The sequence below is a fragment of the Malus sylvestris genome, chromosome 7, assembly GCF_916048215.2.
Source record: "Malus sylvestris chromosome 7, drMalSylv7.2, whole genome shotgun sequence".
Lineage (NCBI taxonomy): Eukaryota > Viridiplantae > Streptophyta > Magnoliopsida > Rosales > Rosaceae > Malus > Malus sylvestris.
In genome coordinates, this window is record NC_062266.1 from 3,349,207 (window position 1) to 3,367,827 (window position 18,621).

The window sequence follows — 18,621 nt, forward strand, 5'->3', positions numbered from 1 at the left end:
TCTTTGTGGGTAAGTATTCTCAACTTCCAAAATAGTAAACTGTCGCGGTCAAGTCAACAATTCCCTTCTTTAAAACGAAAAAAAAAAAATTGTTGCAGGTGCGAGTAAAACTCGGAACCACGTGCGGTTTTATATTCTGTGAGTCGAAGACTCAAGAGTCCACTAAATCTAAACTGAACCACCTCCAAAGCGGGCCCCACAAAAGGACAAAAGCCTTAGCCAAACACCAAAACTCCCTCTCCGCGCCCATCAAATCATCACATCCTCCTCCTCTTCGTTTCCTAATTGCCTTCCAGTTCGAATTTCAAAACCCTAATTTATCACCCAATGTCCCCTTAATTCTGTGCCCTAATCCTCTTATCTCTCACCCCCATCCCCAATTCAGTTCAATGGATGACGATACGTCGTCGTTCTCCGACCACAAGCTCTGCGGCTTCCTCTGCGCCGTTCTCACTGTCACTTCCTCCCCGGATCCCCGCCAAACCCCACCTTTCGGCACCCGCTTTCAAATTTCCCAGTCCGACGTCAATTTCACTTCCCCAAACGGCGTCGTCCTCTCCCCCGTGGACTCAATTCCCTCAGCCGATGTCATCCCGGTTCAGGACTCCAAGCAATGCGAGGTTCTGGTTCGGGAATTGGGGAGGAAGAGGAGGAACCCGGAGGCGGGGTTGAAGAATGTTGGGATGAGGAGGAGCAGGAGGAGCATAGGGCTGGTGCACGGGAGCATTAGCGTGGTGCACCAGCTCCACGCATTGGTTGTGAACAAGTGCTTGATGATCGATGCTCGGTTGGTTCGGGTTGAGGCTGGAGTCAGTGGAGAGGTCAGGGCTGTGGTGCTGGTCGATGTCTATCTCCCAATTGCATTGCTGGCTGGCTGGCAGTTCCCGAGATCCGGCTCCATCGCCGGAGCTCTGTTTCGACATTTGAGGTAAATGTGTATATCCATTCGTTTTGATTAACTAGTTCGCAATTGTTAAACCGAAAAAAGAGAGGACTGAGACGGGTAGAAATAACATTGTTGTATCAAGTATCAACATTTTTATTTCCTAGTTATGTTATGGCTTGCATTTCGATAATTTAGGCTCTGGTTCCGATGCTATGCATCGAATATTTGGGTTGTTTGTGTGCCGAAGGATTACGCTCTCACGCTCCTTTCCACAAAAATGATCACTTGTAAATAAAAAGCATATACATATGTCATCTTACTTTTTTAAAGTTATCCACTTTGCCACTTTGAATTTGTTTTCGTTCATTTTATTTATATGCGTGGTTGCAGTTGGTTGATTCCGATTCATTGCAAGGGTCCTTTACCCTAAATTGAAAACCTTTCTATCTTTCCTCTCACCCTAACAAGTTCAACAACGTTAATTTGCAGTTCTGACTGGGGAGAGAGAAGCGCAATGCTCAACAGCGGAGATTATCTTGAAAATACTTTAGGAGCTAACAGAAGCATATGGAATCTTTCAGATTGTCACGTTTTCGGTTGCAAGCTGCATCATAATTTCACGGATACTTCAAAGAAAAGGCTATTTGAACTTCACGAAATTTTTAAGAGCTTACCTAGTGTTGCAAAAACAGGAAAAGCTGGTTCTTCTAGAATACAATCCTGTGACGACTCTTGCAGATCTGGTATTTGTGAGATATCTGATGACATTTTACTTAATATTCTAGCTGCACTTAACCCAACTGACCTTGTTAGGGTGTCTGCAACCTGCTGCCATCTGAGACTGTTGGCCGTCTCAATCATGCCATGCATGAAACTTAAACTTTTTCCTCATCAGCAGGCAGCAGTAGAGTGGATGCTACAGCGTGAGAGAAATGCTGACATCCTGCCACATCCTTTGTACTCGTCTTTCTCAACTGAAGATGGATTTTCTTTCTACATAAACACCATCTCTGGGAAAATAGACACTGGGGTAGCTCCCACTGTGAATGATTTTCATGGGGGAATGTTCTGTGATGAGCCCGGATTAGGCAAGACTATAACTGCTCTTTCCCTTATTCTAAAGACACAGGGAACACTGGCAAATCCACCAGTCGGGGTACATGTCAACTGGTGTACACATAATGGTGACCCAAGAAGTGGTTATTATGAGCTTAATGGTGATTATGTTGCTGACAGGAGGATGCTTATGGAAAAGAGGGACAGCGGTCAGAATTCTCAAAATTATATTTGGGATTCCAAATACCAACGATCCAAAAGAGCCAGGCTAGTTCTTCATGATGAGAAAATTACAGGATTTAATAATTCATGTCCTGGACCTTATGGTAAAGGAATGGAAACACCAGCAGCTGCATACTCCGATCCAGCAGTGGGTGGGGTTCGATGCACCAGGAGCTTGAGCGGCATCAGTAAAAATCTTTTTCCCACATTTGAAGGTGCATCTAGCAATGCGAGCAAAAGTTCTAGGAAAAGGAGGCCTAGGAAGGTTAAGGCAGATAAGTATGATTATAAGGACTCCTGGGTTCAGTGTGATGCTTGCTGCAAGTGGCGGAAGCTTCCAGCTAGTATTGCTGATGCTAGTGAAGCATGGTTTTGTAGCATGAATGCTGATCCTTTCTACCAAAGTTGTAGCGTTCCTGAAGAAGCCTGGGATAATTGCCTTCCAATAACACATTTACTGGGATTTTGCACAAAAGGAACCATTGGAGGAGAGGAACAAAATGTTCGTTTCTTCGTTAGTGTGCTTAAAGAGCATTATGCGTTGATAAATTCCATAACAAAGAAATCCTTAATTTGGTTGACTAACCTTTCTCCTGACAAGCTCTCGGCAATGGAGACAAATGGTTTGCGAAGTCCTTTCATGAGCACTTGCGTGGCGCCTGGTGAAGATGCCCATGGGTTTCAAAAAATATTTCAAGCATTTGGTCTCAAAAGAAGAGTAGAAAAGGGTGTTAATAGGTGGTTTTACCCACGAAATCTTGACAATATGAGTTTTGACGTTGCTGCTCTCAGAATTGCTCTTTGTTCACCATTGGATTCAGTCAGGCTATATCTTTCTAGGGCAACCCTAATTGTTGTTCCATCAAATTTAGTTGATCATTGGAACACTCAAATTCAGAAGCATGTAAGGCCTGGTCATCTACGAGTTTACGTTTGGAATGATAATAGGAAGCCTTCTGCACACAGTCTGGCCTGGGACTATGATGTTGTCATAACCACATTCAACCGTTTAAGTGCAGAGTGGGGCCTTCGGAAGAAAAGTGCAATGATGCAAGTGCACTGGCTTAGAGTCATGCTAGATGAGGGGCACACTCTTGGCTCAAGTCTTAGCTTGACAAACAAAATGCAGATGGCAGTTTCATTGATGGCTTCAAACCGTTGGATATTGACTGGAACTCCAACTCCTAATACACCCAACAGTCAACTCTCACATCTTCAACCATTGCTCAAGTTCCTTCACGAGGAAGCTTATGGGCAGAATCATAAATCATGGGAAGCTGGGATTCTTAGGCCTTTTGAAGCAAAGATGGAAGAAGGACAATCACGTTTGTTGCATTTACTGCATAGGTGTATGATTAGTGCAAGAAAGGTAGATTTGCTGGCTATCCCACCCTGCATCAAGAAAGTTACTTATCTTGATTTTACCGAGGAACATGCAAGAAGTTACAACGAATTGGTAGTTACAGTGCGGCGTAATATATTAATGGCTGACTGGAACGATCCTTCTCATGTTGAGAGTCTTTTGAATCCAAAGCAATGGAAGTTTCGAAGTGCAACTATTGGAAATGTCAGGCTATCGTGCTGCGTGGCTGGGCATATAAAAGTAACAGAAGCTGGTGAAGATATTCAGGAAACGATGGATATTCTAGTTGAGAATGGTCTAGATCCCATGTCAGAGGAGTATGCTTATATAAAATATTATCTTGTTTACGGCGGCAACTGTGTGAGGTAATATTTGTTGTTGACAACCCCCGCACTCCCACCTTGGGCAGATAAAATATGATTACTGATTAGAGATTGCATTTTTATTTTATCAGGTGCAAGGAATGGTGTCGGTTACCTGTCATTACGCCATGTAGGCATCTTTTGTGCCTCGATTGTGTTGCTTTGGACAGTGAACGGTGTACATTTCCTGGCTGTGGCAATTTATATGAGATGCAAACTCCTGATGAATTAGCTCGACCAGAAAATCTCAATCCAAAATGGCCTGTTCCTAAAGATCTTATTGAGCTACAACCCTCATATAAACAGGCAAGCATGGCTCTCAAGACAAGTTGAACTATTTTCAGCTTGTTATTTGTCTCTTGTGTTTTACCATTTTTGCTGATGTAGGGTTTTTGGTTTTTATGTAGGATAACTGGGATCCTGATTGGCAGTCAACATCTAGCAGTAAAGTCGCCTATATTGTAGAGAAATTGAAAGCATTGCAGGAAGCTAACAGAAAATTTTTTTGCCCTCCAGATTGCAATGATAATTCCTTGCACACTGAAAATATACTGTCTGAGATAAGTGATTCAAAAGGATCAATGCAAATCCACGACTTTAAAATGAGCACCAAGACTCAAGAGACAAACTTGGAAAAAGTTTTGGTATTTTCTCAATTTCTTGAGCATATACATGTTATTGAACAGCAGGTGAGTAATATATACCATACTATCTCATGGATTTTTTCCATTATATGATTCTGGCTGTGCAAGTAATGGGATTTGAATTTCTTACTTTTTGGTTAGTTGGCGATTGCTGGTATTAAATATGCTGGGATGTATAGCCCATTGCATGCTAGCAACAAGGTACATGTTTCCCTCTCGAATTATATATTTTTTCTTGTTTGTTGTGTGCTTTCAGTTAATTTTCTTTTCGTTTTGTGTATAATTAATATACTTTCCTTTTTCAGATGAAGTCATTGGCCATGTTCCAGCATGATCCTAGTTGCACAGTTCTTTTGATGGATGGAAGTGCTGCATTGGGCCTTGATTTGAGCTTTGTGACACATGTATTTTTAATGGAACCAATATGGGACAGGAGGTTATCATTCTTAAATCCCTATTATCATGTTCTCTTCTTTTTTTAGTTTGAACCGAAAATATATGAAAATAAAAATAAAAGTCTGACTGCTTAATTCAGCTCTGTTTTGGAAAGGAACTTTCTCTTTCAGTTCTAACCTGTGTTTTTCAAAGATCAAGGCTTCTTGTTATTAGTGGCTTCAATAAATTACAATACAATGGTCAATAAATTTATGTTTCCTTATGATATTAATATGTTCTATTATTGGTTTAAATGTCATTAGCATGGAGGAACAAGTTGTTAGTCGTGCTCATCGTATGGGTGCTACTCGTCCAATACACGTGGAAACTCTAGCAATGCGTGGTACAATTGAAGAGCAAATGCTGGAGTTCTTACAGGTAAACTCATACCAGTGGTTTCAGTTCATAGTGTTCTAGCTATCTTTTAAAAACATTTAGCAGGTGTTTGATAAATTCTCTATATGATTGTCAGAGTATAAGTATATAAATTACTGCATTTCCTAAAAAATAAAATATCGTATATTTCATTCCACATATATGTTTCAGTTGAAATTAAGAACTTTGGAAAATATTCACTGAAACTTCGTTATATAACGTGACAGTTCTCGTCTTTTGTTCTTTTTATCGCTCCTCTTTCCCTGTGGTCGTGTGTTTGTTTGTCTCTATGGTTGGGTGGGCAATGTGCATGTATGACCCCTACTTTCTTGCAATATATGTATGTTTCTATAGTTTATTTATACTTTTTTGAAATTCTAAGGTTTCAATATTAGGAATTATTGTTATATGCTTTCCTTCATGTTGCTTCAGGATGCTGATGAGTGCAGAAGATTTTTAAAGGAAGAGGCTGGAAAATCTGAACCTGTAGGGGCACGAACTCAGCGTTCGTTACATGATTTTGCCGAGAGCAATTATCTGTCTCATCTTAGCTTTGTGCGGACAAATTCAAAGATGTAAAAAGGTTGGTGCATGATTTCTCTCGATTCGGGTAGTTTTGACGCGAACTTAATTTTTCATTTTGCCTAAGGGTGTTAATTTGGATATGACCTTTTCGTCAATCGTACTTGCACTTTCTTTTGTTGAAGGTTTTGGTTTTCTCATACATTTATTTTTTCGCGTGCAGGAATGCGACCATCTTGTACATGCCATCGATAACATTTTAGCATTTGAATTACTACCATTTTTGCTGGTATCGTCTTGCCAACGCTGGTTTCTTTTCAAGCAGTACAAAAATTGAACTGGCTTACAAATCCTAGGACCGGGTTATGTGGGCACACGACCTCTTAGTAACAAGTTGCTTTGCAGACTTGGCTTGGGAGCATCCTGTCATTGTGTGTATATATAAAGTATATATGTATTTATTTCTCAATTGTAGCATTGTATCATGGCTTAAATGTCAAAATGGTCATGTGTTATACCCATTCGGTCAATTTAGCCTTCGTGTTGTTAATTTGGCCAATTTAGACTCCGTGTTTATCTTCGCAAGCCAATTAAGAACATTGTATCTAATTTCTGTTAAAAATATTTTTTCAAATAAAATAGGAAGAAATATAATTTCAAAATCACCTTAAAAAAAAAAAAAAAAAAAAAAAAAAACCCACCTGTCATCTACCTTGACCCAAAACCCAACCATACCCACACACAGGAAACTCGGCGAAAGCGTCTCCATATCCACCTCGACTTCACTTGTCACCACGCCAGTTCCATCATTATAGTCTCGAGAAAATTAATATTGACCACCCCACCTTTGACTATGTAATCGAAAAATTGACCGTAGTTGAGAAAGCCATATATTCCCTTTTCTCCTTTACCTAAATCAAAATTTATAGAAAAATAAAAATCAATAAAAAATAACACGTATATATATATATATATATATATATATATAAAGTGAGAAGGTAAAAATAGTGAAGCTTTCAATATTTCCTACAATGCTCTCGCTTTGATGGAGAAGAACAATGAACAACTACCCATACAACATAGGAACAATATGATGATTTTATATGTTTTAAATGTATCTTCAAACCCACGTTGTGCGTTGTGGGTGGTTGTTTATTCTTCCTTTGTTTTTTATTTATTTTTATTAACAAATGTGATTAGATCTAAAAAAGAAATAAAACTTAAATTTTAAATTAACCTAATAACTAGAACACATGGTCCGTTTTGACTTTTGAGCCTTGCACCATTAATATGTCCCAGAAAAAGTGAATTTATTTCTAATAATTGTTGCCAATTACTTTTTTCTCTTTCTTTCCTGAATTGGCGTATCGGCATATCGAGGCAATTTATGGCACGCAAAGAAGTGATTCGCTTGTAATAAATTCATAATTTTAGTGGCGTCACCTATCAAAAACCAAATTATATGAACATAAAGACTAAGCAACTGCGATAGTTTGATGATGGAGGAGATGCAAACACCTGAACCGGCGATCAGAAAATTCCTTCGTTTCAATTCACTGTAACCGGACACAAGAAAGATTGCTGAAACCTGTTCAACTTCATTTGAATTTTTTTGAGCTTTTTATGTAAATAGTTGTCGAGTGAAGGATTTACAAGGAAAGTTATTTCGGAATTTGAATCCAGAAACCAACCTACTTACAAAGAATTTACATAAGCCCGACTGACCTGCTCTTACCATTTCCCCTCCGAAAAACAAATATCTCCGATGAGTCGTCTGACGATACATTTGTAGACATGTAAATTTCAGCTGCTTCATTTGCTACAGGATTTTCGTGTTTACAACATTCTCAAGGGAAAAAAAACGAGAAGGATAAAACCAAAATTTACGGGAAGAGGAGAGGAAATTACCACATTTACCTCCTTAAAATGAAAAAATGAAGGGTCAATGAGGGTAAAAACCCTTCTCTCCACTTGTGTCCTGACTGATATTAGCAGCTCAATGAGCTAACCCTTCTCTCCCCGTCGGAATACTGGATTTTTCAACCACCGGAACATTGTACTGCTGATATACTCTACCCTTATTTGCCGCCCACCACTGCTCTGCTTGTTTCTCGCTGAACCGCTTTCGACTGACAGAATTGAGGCAATTGAAAGTTAGTCATCGTCAATTAAATATGATTGAAAGTGTACTAAAAATATAGTTTGGAAGACACGGGCCTTGTAAGCAAAGGACATAAAATATACAATCCCTTGACGTTACTATTAGGAAGAGGAAAATAAACGAAGAATTAACACTGACATGTGATTGAAATACATATCAACGTTCAATCCACACTGGAAAACACAAACACATTTATTTTCGATCAAATTTGGGTTGCATGAAGTAATCGGGAAAAAGGGGCATACCTGAAGCGAACACGCTTGAGATCTTTGACACCTCCAGGCAAGGAAACTAGGGTAATATATACACCAGGCTCATCTTGCTCAACCCATTCATCCCCTTGTGCTGTTTCAGCTTTTGCTCCTCTGTTTTTATGCCTAGCTGTTGCTTCTGAATGTGCCACTTCAGTGTGATTCGAAGTGGCCTGTGGCACATCAGAAATTATCTCACTGCTCGATACAATTGAATATGGTTCTGAGAAATTCAATGTACTGCTTGTTTTCTCAACGGCTGTAGTAGAAACTTCACGAGTGGGACTGGAAGAGTCTAATGGACGAGTATCCATGTTTCTTGCTGTTCCAATTGGTAACCTTTCAGCCATTTCCTTTAACTAACATAAATGAAACAAGGTATTAATTCAGATTGCATTCAATAGAAGAATTGCAACCGACATAATAATTCTAACTTCCATTACCGATCCTACATTTATATTTCCATATTACGCACATAACCCTCAAAACTGAAATTTTAGTATGACAGTCCTAAATAGGATAATATACCGAGGAGCTAAATAAACTTAAAAGTATAAATTGATAGTTATATATCTATTGGCTGTTTATCATTATCTCCATATTATTGATTAAGAATTGTAAACTTGATCATATGCACATAGCACCTAAATAAGGTTCCTGTTTAAAGTTACGAAGTTCCATACATCCTCACTGATACGAAAAACGCATTGACTTCATCATTATTTTCTTTTCTTCTGCATTTCCCACGGTATGTTAATATCCAGATAAATTAGTGCATGCGCTTGAAAAATCAAACTGACCACAATCTTTATTGCAAACACTCAACTGTTTAAATGCAGAATGCATACTCACTATAAACATGAGAATAAACCTACTTGGGCTGTGAGCGACTTAATTACTTCCTTTGCTGCTTTGCATTTAACGGTTTCTTCCCCTGCTACTTTCAGAGCCTCCTTCAACTGTTGGCCAGTTTTTTCCATCTCAATTTCTCGAAGTTGAGCTTTACGAGTAAGATCTTCAACCTACGCCATAAGATCGATTAGTTGAAAGAACAAAGTCAGAACCTCATCCATGTAATTTTGCACAGTGAATGCAAGAAAAACAGAATAAAAAGGTAATCACCATGGTAAAGTAGAATGAAGGAGATAACTGGAAGAAAACATAAGAGAATATCTCATTGCTGCTCATCGCCCTAAAATTATTATATACAAAGTACTGACATACAAAGTAGAGAAAATGCCATCGACATCTAGCAATCCTTCTCCCTCTTAGACAGTGAGATATCATCCCAGAGTTGAACACAAAATCAAATTGTTACTCAAACAGAAAGACAAGTTATCCTCAGGAGGAAGTAAATTTGCTTTGACTGAAATGCAGGGAAAACTAGACATTGAACAGAAAAGTTAATTTTCAGTTATTGACAACCAAAAAAAGACAAGCAACATACCTGAGCTTTTAATTTTAGAACTTCTTCACTCAGACTGACATTTTTCCTTTTAGCATCATCCCCAACTTTTGGAAGAGTAAGCCCCGAAAGAGCTGGGGTTGGTGTTGTGGAACGAGGTGGACTAGACCGTCTCAATGTTGGTGATGTTGCTCGAGATGCAATTCTGGAGCCAGGAAGCGAAGCTGAGAAGAACTTTTTGGATGATCCAAAAACTGGGTTGAAGGATCTAGTCCCATTGAGTGCTCGACGCTCAGAAACTCCATTTGCTATGGGAATAACACAATTGCTGCTGAAATCCATTTTCTTGTTTCTTTTGGAAGATCCACTTTCCATTTCTATAAAATTGTTTTGAATCAGTTCGTTGAATCCCTGATTCATACTTCCTCTTCTACTAATAGCAGACCCAGATGAAGAGTTGGTTTCAGTGGCTTTCCGAAGTTTTGCAAAACAATTATCACAGACACGATAAGGTTTGTTTGGGTTTGGTGCCATGGAAGCCTTGAGACACTTTTTGCTGCTGCATGAATGGCATAACACAAGTCCACAATTATAACAATTGTGTCTTTTTCTTTTAAAATTAAATGGAAGGCGACAGCCAGAACACATTGACTGATCAATAACAGAGAGCCATTTGTGAAGACAGATAGCAGCAGTAAAGTTAGTGCCACAGACAATACTCTTGACTTGTTTATCTTTTAAAGCTTCAACTAATGTTGGTGAAAATTTATCTTCTGTATCCCCAAGACCTAATCGACCATTTGCACCCTTTCCCCAAGTGTAAACCTCAGTTCTTGAAGTTAAAACTGCAACATGATTAGCACCACAAGCAATTTCTTCAACAAAACTCTTCATTAGCTTTCCCTCAACACGTCTTGGAAGTTTCCCGTCAGCTTTAGGGACCCCTAATTGACCAAAAACAGGGCTTCCCATGGTGTAAACATGGCCCGTAGTTGTAAGTGCAACAGTCAGGCTTTGTCCACAGGCAACTTTACAAAAGTTGGGTTCAACCAAAGAAGCAACACAAGTGGGCACAAGTCTTGCTTCCTTGTCACCATGTCCAAGTCGACCTTTATCTCCATCTCCCCATGTAAAAAGCTTTCCAGAAGAGCAATTGCTGGAACTTGATGACCCCACCATAACTTCAATTACTGCTGCAGTGTGCCAAACACCACAAGCTACTCGCACAGTACGGAGACCTTTAAGGGAATCAACCTCCCTGGGCACTGAAATGCTCTTTCGGTCCCCATGACCTAGAACACCAAATGTGCCATCCCCAAAAGTAAACAATTGCCCAGCAGAGGTCACAACAGCTGTGTGCCACGGTCCACATGAAACTGATGAGACATGAATTCCCTCTAAAGGTCCATTTAGCTTTTTTGGGACCCATTGACTTGATTGAAACCCATGACCAAGGAGCGCAAAATTGGAAGTACTGCCACCCCATGTGTACATGTCGCCGGAAAGTGTGACAGCACAAGAATGGTATTCCCCACATGCTAAAAATTCAATATTCATATTTTTCAGAGCATCTATCAGTTTTGGATGTGAAACATCAGCATCCACACCATGTCCAAGTCTGCCTCCTAATTCTGCACCCCAAGAAAATACCTCTCCTTGTTTGGTTACGAAAGCAGCATGCTGTCCACCACAAGCTATGCTTTGAACATCAAGTACTACAGCAGATTCCAAGACTTTAGGCACAAAAGAATCCATCTTACAACTAGAAGAACTTTCAACTCTATGTGATCCTCCACCCAGAAAGCAATCACCAACGCCTTCCCCCCAAATGAAAACATCCCCTAAAGCATCAACTTCATCATGACCAGAGCCTTGACTTGATGAGCTAACAGCACTTGATAAACTTACTCTAAACGCATCCACACCTGCACCCTTTGTTCGTCCATTCATTCCATCTGAGCCTCCCGGGGACGGAACAGAGCCACAAGCAGCATCTGAAGGGAAGGGGATTTTTGGAGGCAGGGCATATAACATGACATCCGATAAAGCCTTCTCTAAACCAATTTTAGGAGGGCTTTCAAATGCAGCATGAAGATGAAACGGTTCCACGCCATCCTGCAGCAGTGACAAGAAGATTATTTACTTCTATGTTACAGTTTAGGCACGGCAATAACAGAAGAGACAAAAATAGATCACCTTCTGCGAACTATCACCACTACAAAATGGAGAGCTCAATGGAGAACTTTGTTGGGTGTGTGATCTCGGACTGTTTGCCTCAGATGTAATTCCACTTCTTGATTCTGGTCTTCCCTTCTGATGAAGGCCACGTGATATTAATGCTTTTAGACCAGTAAACCAAACTTCAGCTTCATCTTTATCCTTGCATATCTGGCATAAGCAAGTAAATTAAAAAAATAAGTAAATGAAATTTATGGAAGAGCACACAGGGTAAACATAAAGAAGTAAATGGATTGGAAAAGAGAAAAGAAAGTCATGAAAATAAACTATTACAATGTAAAATTTATAAATGATTAGACAACAATACGTCCTCTACCATAAAAGGAGAAGAATAGTTGAGCATGGAGAAAAAAAAATTTAAGAATCGGATACAGCAGAAATCAACAACGAAGAAGATGCTTACCAAATCCAAAGACCTATCATCACATATAAGAGAAAATGACTGATATTCCTTTTCAGGCCGAGGATACCTCTGAAAGGTTTGCTGCAGTAATATCAAATTACAGGATGTTCAGTTACATTCATAACTGAGAAATAAATGACAAAGGGAATTAAACAAGCAATACAAGAATAAAAATCTATAGGGACCACGATATAATCCGGAGGAAATATAGTTCTAGAAAGAACTAAAGATAAATCTACAGGCGCTAAAAATAACAGATATATATTATTTGTATGTTCTTGTCATATTATTGAAGTATTCACCATTGAAGAGGTGTAGAAGATCAGAACATGAGGAACTTACAGTGCGCTGACCAGGTACAATTCTCGAGACTTGGCTTAGTTTAAGATATTTCTCCTCTTTTCCTGAGTACCATATTAGAACAGATTCATCCTGAAAGAAGCAACATGGAATAACATTCAAAATCCAAGTAAAAAGAGGAAATTGATGGCAAGATTTCTTTGCTCAGTACATCACTAGAAACTGCGATAAATGACTCATACATATCGTGTTATTAGATCTCATAAAACTTAACAAAAATATCATAAAAGGAAGGCTTTTTAGTCCCTGAGTTGAGGGTATTTTTGTTATTTTATCCTTATTTAATCTAGATTTTTCACGGAAGGACCAACATGATTGATGGGGACAAACTCAGGGACCAATTCTATTGATTTAAAATCTCAAAATGAGGAGTTATGCAAATCTCAGGGACCATTTTGGATAAAAAGCCTAAAAGGAATAATAGTGCTGTAAGGCTGTGTAACAATAGAACTTCAGATGAAGAATTTACTCCAACATCAAGAAGGCTAGATATAGACATGAGCAAGCATCCAAAACTTATTACTAGTATGCTGATCCTATATTCAACTAAAACAAGCACCACATAGCAGATGTAGTACAATGTGAACACCAAGCAATATGAAGAGTATGTTCCACACTGTCTAAACCCTTCTTACCAAATTGTTCTGGAATATCAAAAAGACAATACCTATGGCATACAGACATTGTATATATTTCGCTTCACTTACTATGCCCGGCCTACCTTACTCTTACCAAGTAATTTTTTCTTGCTAGACCATCAATCTGGACCATTGGTGAGGTAGAAGTATATGTGCATGTGCAGGCCTAATTCACAGTCTGGCTGCATAACATGCCAAAAATATAACTAGAGATATTGCCATATATAAAATTCTAAGACACTGTAAAGCCATCAAATACTTCACTGCAAATCCCCTTTGACATACCTTCAAGACCTAACATGAACTAAGTGAAGCAAGAAATAGATAATCATTATGCACAAGCATGAATGCAAGACAAATCATTCTTAAGAACTCAGATTCACATTTGAAAACTCCAAGAAAGAACACTAAGCATTTAGAATAAAAAAATGCAAAAACCAATATAAGAATGTATATTGCTCTTCAAATACAATTGGACATACATTGGAAAGCCTGAAAGGACAAAATTTGGGTTTTCCTCTGCGTCCATACTTGAGCAATTGTGCCCCTTTTTTCAGAGAAGTGATGGCCTGCTTTGAAATGAGCACAGAACATGAATTAGATTAAACTACATATTTTCTCCAAACTGATAACTGTACGGAAAAGAAGGGAAAAGAATGATATTAATAGCACTGCAGAACAAGATGAATCAGTGGGGATTAAAAAACAGCACACTGTTAGTTGCAATAACATCCAACTAAATGTATGAATGTTGCTACGTCTATTTGAAAAACTTATGACGTCACTTCTATTAGAACATCTGTGTTTTGAGGCATATGAAACAGCTATTCATCAAGTTTCATTCTTTCCCATTTTTTCCAAGTGCGCGCACACACACACACACAAACATGTGCGCATATCCATGGGAAATAATTCATACCACAATCCATGTAAACGGCAATGTAGACACAAACAGTGAGTTGTCTCCCAAGTGCATACACAACTCCTTACATATTCACCAAGTCAATCCAACAACAAATGCGGCTTGAGATTATGCTGCGGAATAACAGCTGATTCGGTGACTATAAATATCAGTCATATTTATGTTTCTTCGTATTGCATTTCTCATCGACACAGCCAATCTTTCAAACTATAAGAGCTGGCAAATTTTAATAACAAAAGAACTATCAAAACCATAAAAATACGAATTAAATTAAAAATGAACCAAAACTAATCATTAACGACGCTTCTAATCCATTCATCAACTGCACTTTCAACTTAATAAAAACAAGAAATTCAATGAAAAAAACTAAATTAAATTAAAATTCCAAAGTGAATGAAACTTCACCAAGTCAATGTCCCTTTCGAGTGGGCCCGCCTTTGCCTGATCCGCAGTCATCCTGTCCATACGCAGCATCAACGACTCAATCTCCCTTTCCCTTCCGAAACCCTAACCTCCATCGCCACCACTGCACCTCCCATTGCCTCCTTCCGCAACTCCAGGTCTCTCGCCCTCTCCCTCGCCAGAGACTCAATCAGAGCCGTCGATTGAACTTCTCGACGGAGATCAGTGATTCGGATTGAAGTTCGTTCACTTCCGAATTCGAGGCAGCTCGGAATCGAGCTCGGAGAAGAGGACGAATAACAACAATGGCGACGGAAAAGCACCGAGTTTGTCCCTAAACGACGAGGCAATGCGGCCAAAAATGGTGGTTGCAGTGGTGGTGATTTCCAAGGTTCTCGGCGTCGTTTACTTCGAGGCACAGTGTTTGTATCGGAGATTAACTCGGGCTGTGCGGAAAAGGAAAGGGACCGAAAAAGCGGGGGAAAATAGTGAGAGAGAGAGTAGAGAGAGAGCAGAGAATCTGAGTGAGTGGAGGTGTCGAAAGTGATTGATTGATCCGGTGGGAGACTGAACTGTGCCGTTTGCCTGCCTTTTTTTTTTTCAATTTATATTTTGATGTTTGTAGCTGGGAAGTCAACTACTGACGCCATTGACCAATTGCCACGATTGAATGGAACAAGGGGGAACACTAGTTTTAATCAGATAAATGCTTCAAAAGATAGCCTTTGTGTGGTAAAAAAAATCGGATTTAAACTCCTGTGGTCTAAGTCTGTTATGATTTATACCCAAAATTAGAACTTCTATCATTAGTCTTACTCGTGAGACCCACCTGCAAGCTACTAGCAGAGGAATGACAAAAGTTCTAATTTCGGACATAAATTCTAATAGACTTAGACCACAGGGGTTTAAATTCGAATTTTTTTTACCACATAGGCTATCTTCCGAATACCTTATGACCACGGGGACCATTTATCCGATTAGGCATTTTTTCTTTTCTTGTTATTTTATTGTGTTTAGAACTGCTTTTAAAATGACTCAAAACGTTTTTGATGAAAATGTATTTACAATTGCTCTCTTTTTGGGATAATTATCAATCTTTAGTAAAACGTCAAGTGAATCATGAAAAAACACTTGAATTAGCATATAATTGATTCTTCTTTCAAAATACACTTAAGTGTTTTTGGAATCAAAAAACACTTTCATCAAAAATACTTTCAATCATTTAAAAAGTACTTACTTACAAACCTTTACTTTTTATGTATTTAAATGTTGGAAGTTGAAATTTAAGATTATTAAGAATTTTATTTTCTAGAACTTATAAACTTTCTTGTTTGCCTAACCTAAAAGTACAATAGATATTGGGACAAAATTTAATCGGATAATGAAATAAGCAACGGAAAACAAATAAATAATATACAATACGTTATCCCAATTATATTATGGTTGGTTGTAATTTTCGCGATAATGAACAAAGATTAAGAGATTGACTAGAATCTTTAACCATGAACGTGCTGTTTTGTTGGATCATCCTTGTGCTCGTGATCTTTCTCTTCGTGATTAATCACGTGAAACTCTTCAAATGTTGAGAATCTAAGAGTATCCACATTGAAAAATCTAGTAATGGATGTGGAGTGATTGATATAAATTTGCTAGCATCTTGGATCAATGAGGTTAGGCGACACTAAGGTGTGTTTGGCTTAGGACTTTTCCATCTTTTCTCCAAGGGACAAAAATGAATAAACATAGGATGTGATAAACACAAAGACCATAGAGTTTTGGCATCATGGACATTATCTAATGCATCAAGCCCAATCACTTGCCCTATCTCATGCGTTAAGCTGAATCACTTACCCATTTTGAGCTCATGACTTGGACCCTTTTGCTTAAATAAATCTCAAAGCCTATTTAATTAAAATCATGTCTTAATGGACCCAAACAATTAATTTAATACAATCAACAATTAATTATATTTTATCATCATCCACATAACGTTACCATAATTAAAAATGACGCCACCGAAACGACACATTTGATTTTCCCAACAACACAAGTGATTACTCCATCAAGACTATCCCAACTACACGAATTAGCAAGCCAAAGCAGTAGTGGAGGATGTTCATATATACGGGGGAAAAACTTATCATAGGTGTTTTAGCTCTTGGGTTCTAACCAGTCATCCTAGTGGAATAAATAAACTTTTTTTTTTTAACAAACAATATTATCTACACCAAAGGGGAGGTGATGAACTTAGCCTCATAATAAGTTAGCAATAATGTGGTTCAAATTCGCCTTTGAAGATAATCGAACCTAAGACCTATCACTCACGATGGACTAGCGATAATGTGGTTCAAATTTGCTTGTAGAATAAATAAACTTAAACTTGAATGATATTCAAAACCTTTTGCATAATATTCAAATCCACACAATATTCCAATTCACAAATTCAACAGTTTTCAAATCCACACAATCCCAATTCCACAAATTCAATAATATCCAAAACCAAACATTGTAAATTACATCACCAAAAATAGATTGGGATTGCTGGGGTTTTGGAAATTGCTCAAACAATTTTGGAATTCAAATTTTTGCGACAAAGACGTCGCAAAATCCTTTCCAGTTGGCCCCCTTATTTTTAATAGGAAAGAAAAGAGGGTAAATTACATTTTCATACCTCAGGTTTGGGGCATATTTCAATTCCTTACAACATCTTCAAAACATTTCACTTTCATACCTTGAGTATTATTTTATTTCAAAATAATACATCCGTTACATTTTTCATCCATGAATCGGTTAAATGCTGACGTGGCTGCCACATATATACCACGTGGCTACCAAATGTCTGCCACGTGGCAAGTAAAATATATTTTTAATTTTTTTTTAAAAAACCTGAATTTTTTTTTTCTTCTTCTTCCTCCTTCTCCTCCTTCTTCTTCTTCTCTTCTTCCTCATTCTTCTTCCCCCCAGCGACCCACATCCCTAAAGAACCCAAAAACCTGCAAGAAGAAGAAGAAGAAGAAGAAAAAAAGGGAACCCGAATCCCCTGCAACTCAGAAGAAGAAGAAGAAGAAGAAGGAGGAGGAAGAAGAAGAAGAAGAAGAAGAAGAAGAAAAAAAAAAGGGAACCCGAACCCCCTGCAACTCAGAAGAAGAAGAAGAAGAAGAAGAAGAAGAAGAAGAAGAAGAAGGAGGAAGAAGAAGAAGAAGGAAAAAAAAAGAAAAAAGGGAACCCGAACCCCCTACAACCCAGAAGAAGAAGGAAAAAAAAAGAAAAAAGGGAACCCGAACCCCCTACAACCCAGAAGGAGGAAGAAGAAGAAGAAGAGAGAAAAAAAAAAGGAACCCCCTGCAACCCAGAAGAAGAAGAAGAAGAAGAAGGAAGAAGGAGGAGGAAGAAGAAGAAGAAAAAAAAAATTATTTTACTTGCCACGTGGCATATATGTGGCAGCCACATCAGCATTTAACGGATCTATGGATGGAAAATGTAACAGATATATTATTTTGAAATAAAATAGTACTTAAGGTATAAAAGTAAAATGTTTTGAAAATGTTGTAAGGAATTGAAATAGAGCCCAAACCTAAGGTATGAAAGTGTAATTTATCCAAAAAAAAATGAAAGCTTGAGATGGAGAAAGGATTCAACGATCGTGATCTCCGAAGGGATTTGATGTTTGTCTTTGCCGCTGGAAGCTCAAGAGTCCGTGCGTAAGTTTTTTCAAGTTTAGGATTTTGATTAAGTATAAATGATATGGTTTAAGCTGATAAGTTCATTTATAATCTAATGGTTGGTATGAAAGAGGTACTCACATGTATTTAAAATGAGGATCTTAGAATTAGAACTAAAGACAGAATACTATTGACAGTCGATCTCCATACTACTCTGCCCTTTATAGTAGATACATGCACACAATCTGGCCTCTTTTGCCTTTCCAATAGTTTATTCTTATGCGGAGACAAATATTTTAATATGTACTTAAGAA

General features: G+C 38.3%; 2 protein-coding genes across 8 annotated transcripts in view; one reads left to right on the forward strand and one right to left on the reverse strand.

Annotated features, from left to right (window-relative positions):
* The window catches only part of LOC126627656 (PH, RCC1 and FYVE domains-containing protein 1-like), a 36,866-nt gene extending 21,625 nt beyond the window's left edge, over nt 1-15,241 (reverse strand). Inside the window, exons 1-10 of one of the 6 annotated variants that reach the window (XR_007625105.1) lie at nt 14,649-15,241; nt 13,804-13,890; nt 12,666-12,755; nt 12,324-12,404; nt 11,879-12,070; nt 9,725-11,797; nt 9,153-9,299; nt 8,272-8,636; nt 7,783-7,994; nt 7,444-7,625 (exon numbers count right to left, since the gene is read on the reverse strand). Coding sequence is in view for 5 of the 6 variants with exons in the window: in XM_050297163.1 (XP_050153120.1) it covers nt 7,862-7,994; nt 8,272-8,636; nt 9,153-9,299; nt 9,725-11,797; nt 11,879-12,070; nt 12,324-12,404; nt 12,666-12,755; nt 13,804-13,890; nt 14,649-14,717 (3,237 nt within the window). In the remaining variant the exon portion in view is untranslated. Of the gene's footprint in view, nt 1-7,443; nt 7,995-8,271; nt 8,637-9,152; nt 9,300-9,724; nt 11,798-11,878; nt 12,071-12,323; nt 12,405-12,665; nt 12,756-13,803; nt 13,894-14,240; nt 14,460-14,648 lie in introns of those variants that run through there. The other 5 variants (XM_050297164.1, XM_050297163.1, XM_050297165.1 and 2 more) reach the window with 5 other exon arrangements.
* LOC126627655 (F-box protein At3g54460-like) lies at nt 184-6,474 on the forward strand. Of its 2 annotated transcripts, XM_050297162.1 has the most exons (9): nt 186-928; nt 1,376-3,892; nt 3,982-4,195; nt 4,297-4,578; nt 4,675-4,734; nt 4,839-4,969; nt 5,232-5,346; nt 5,776-5,926; nt 6,089-6,474. In XM_050297162.1, exons 1-8 carry the CDS (start codon nt 390-392, stop codon nt 5,920-5,922), a joined length of 4,005 nt encoding a protein of 1,334 aa, XP_050153119.1. In that variant the 5' UTR covers nt 186-389; the 3' UTR covers nt 5,923-5,926; nt 6,089-6,474. The 2 variants fall into 2 exon arrangements, with proteins under 2 accessions (XP_050153118.1, XP_050153119.1); XM_050297161.1 differs by lacking the exons at nt 5,776-5,926; nt 6,089-6,474 and adding an exon at nt 5,571-5,767 and having other exon boundaries at nt 184-928.
* Nucleotides 15,242-18,621: the final 3,380 nt, after the last annotated feature.

Coding starts and splice junctions, on each gene's coding strand:
- LOC126627655 (XM_050297161.1), top strand. CDS start 390: ATGGATGACGATACGTCGTCGTTCTCCGACCACAAGCTCTGCGGCTTC. Junction 3,893..3,981: donor TACGGCGGCAACTGTGTGAG/GTAATATTTGTT, acceptor TTATTTTATCAG/GTGCAAGGAATGGTGTCGGT. Junction 4,579..4,674: donor TACATGTTATTGAACAGCAG/GTGAGTAATATA, acceptor CTTTTTGGTTAG/TTGGCGATTGCTGGTATTAA.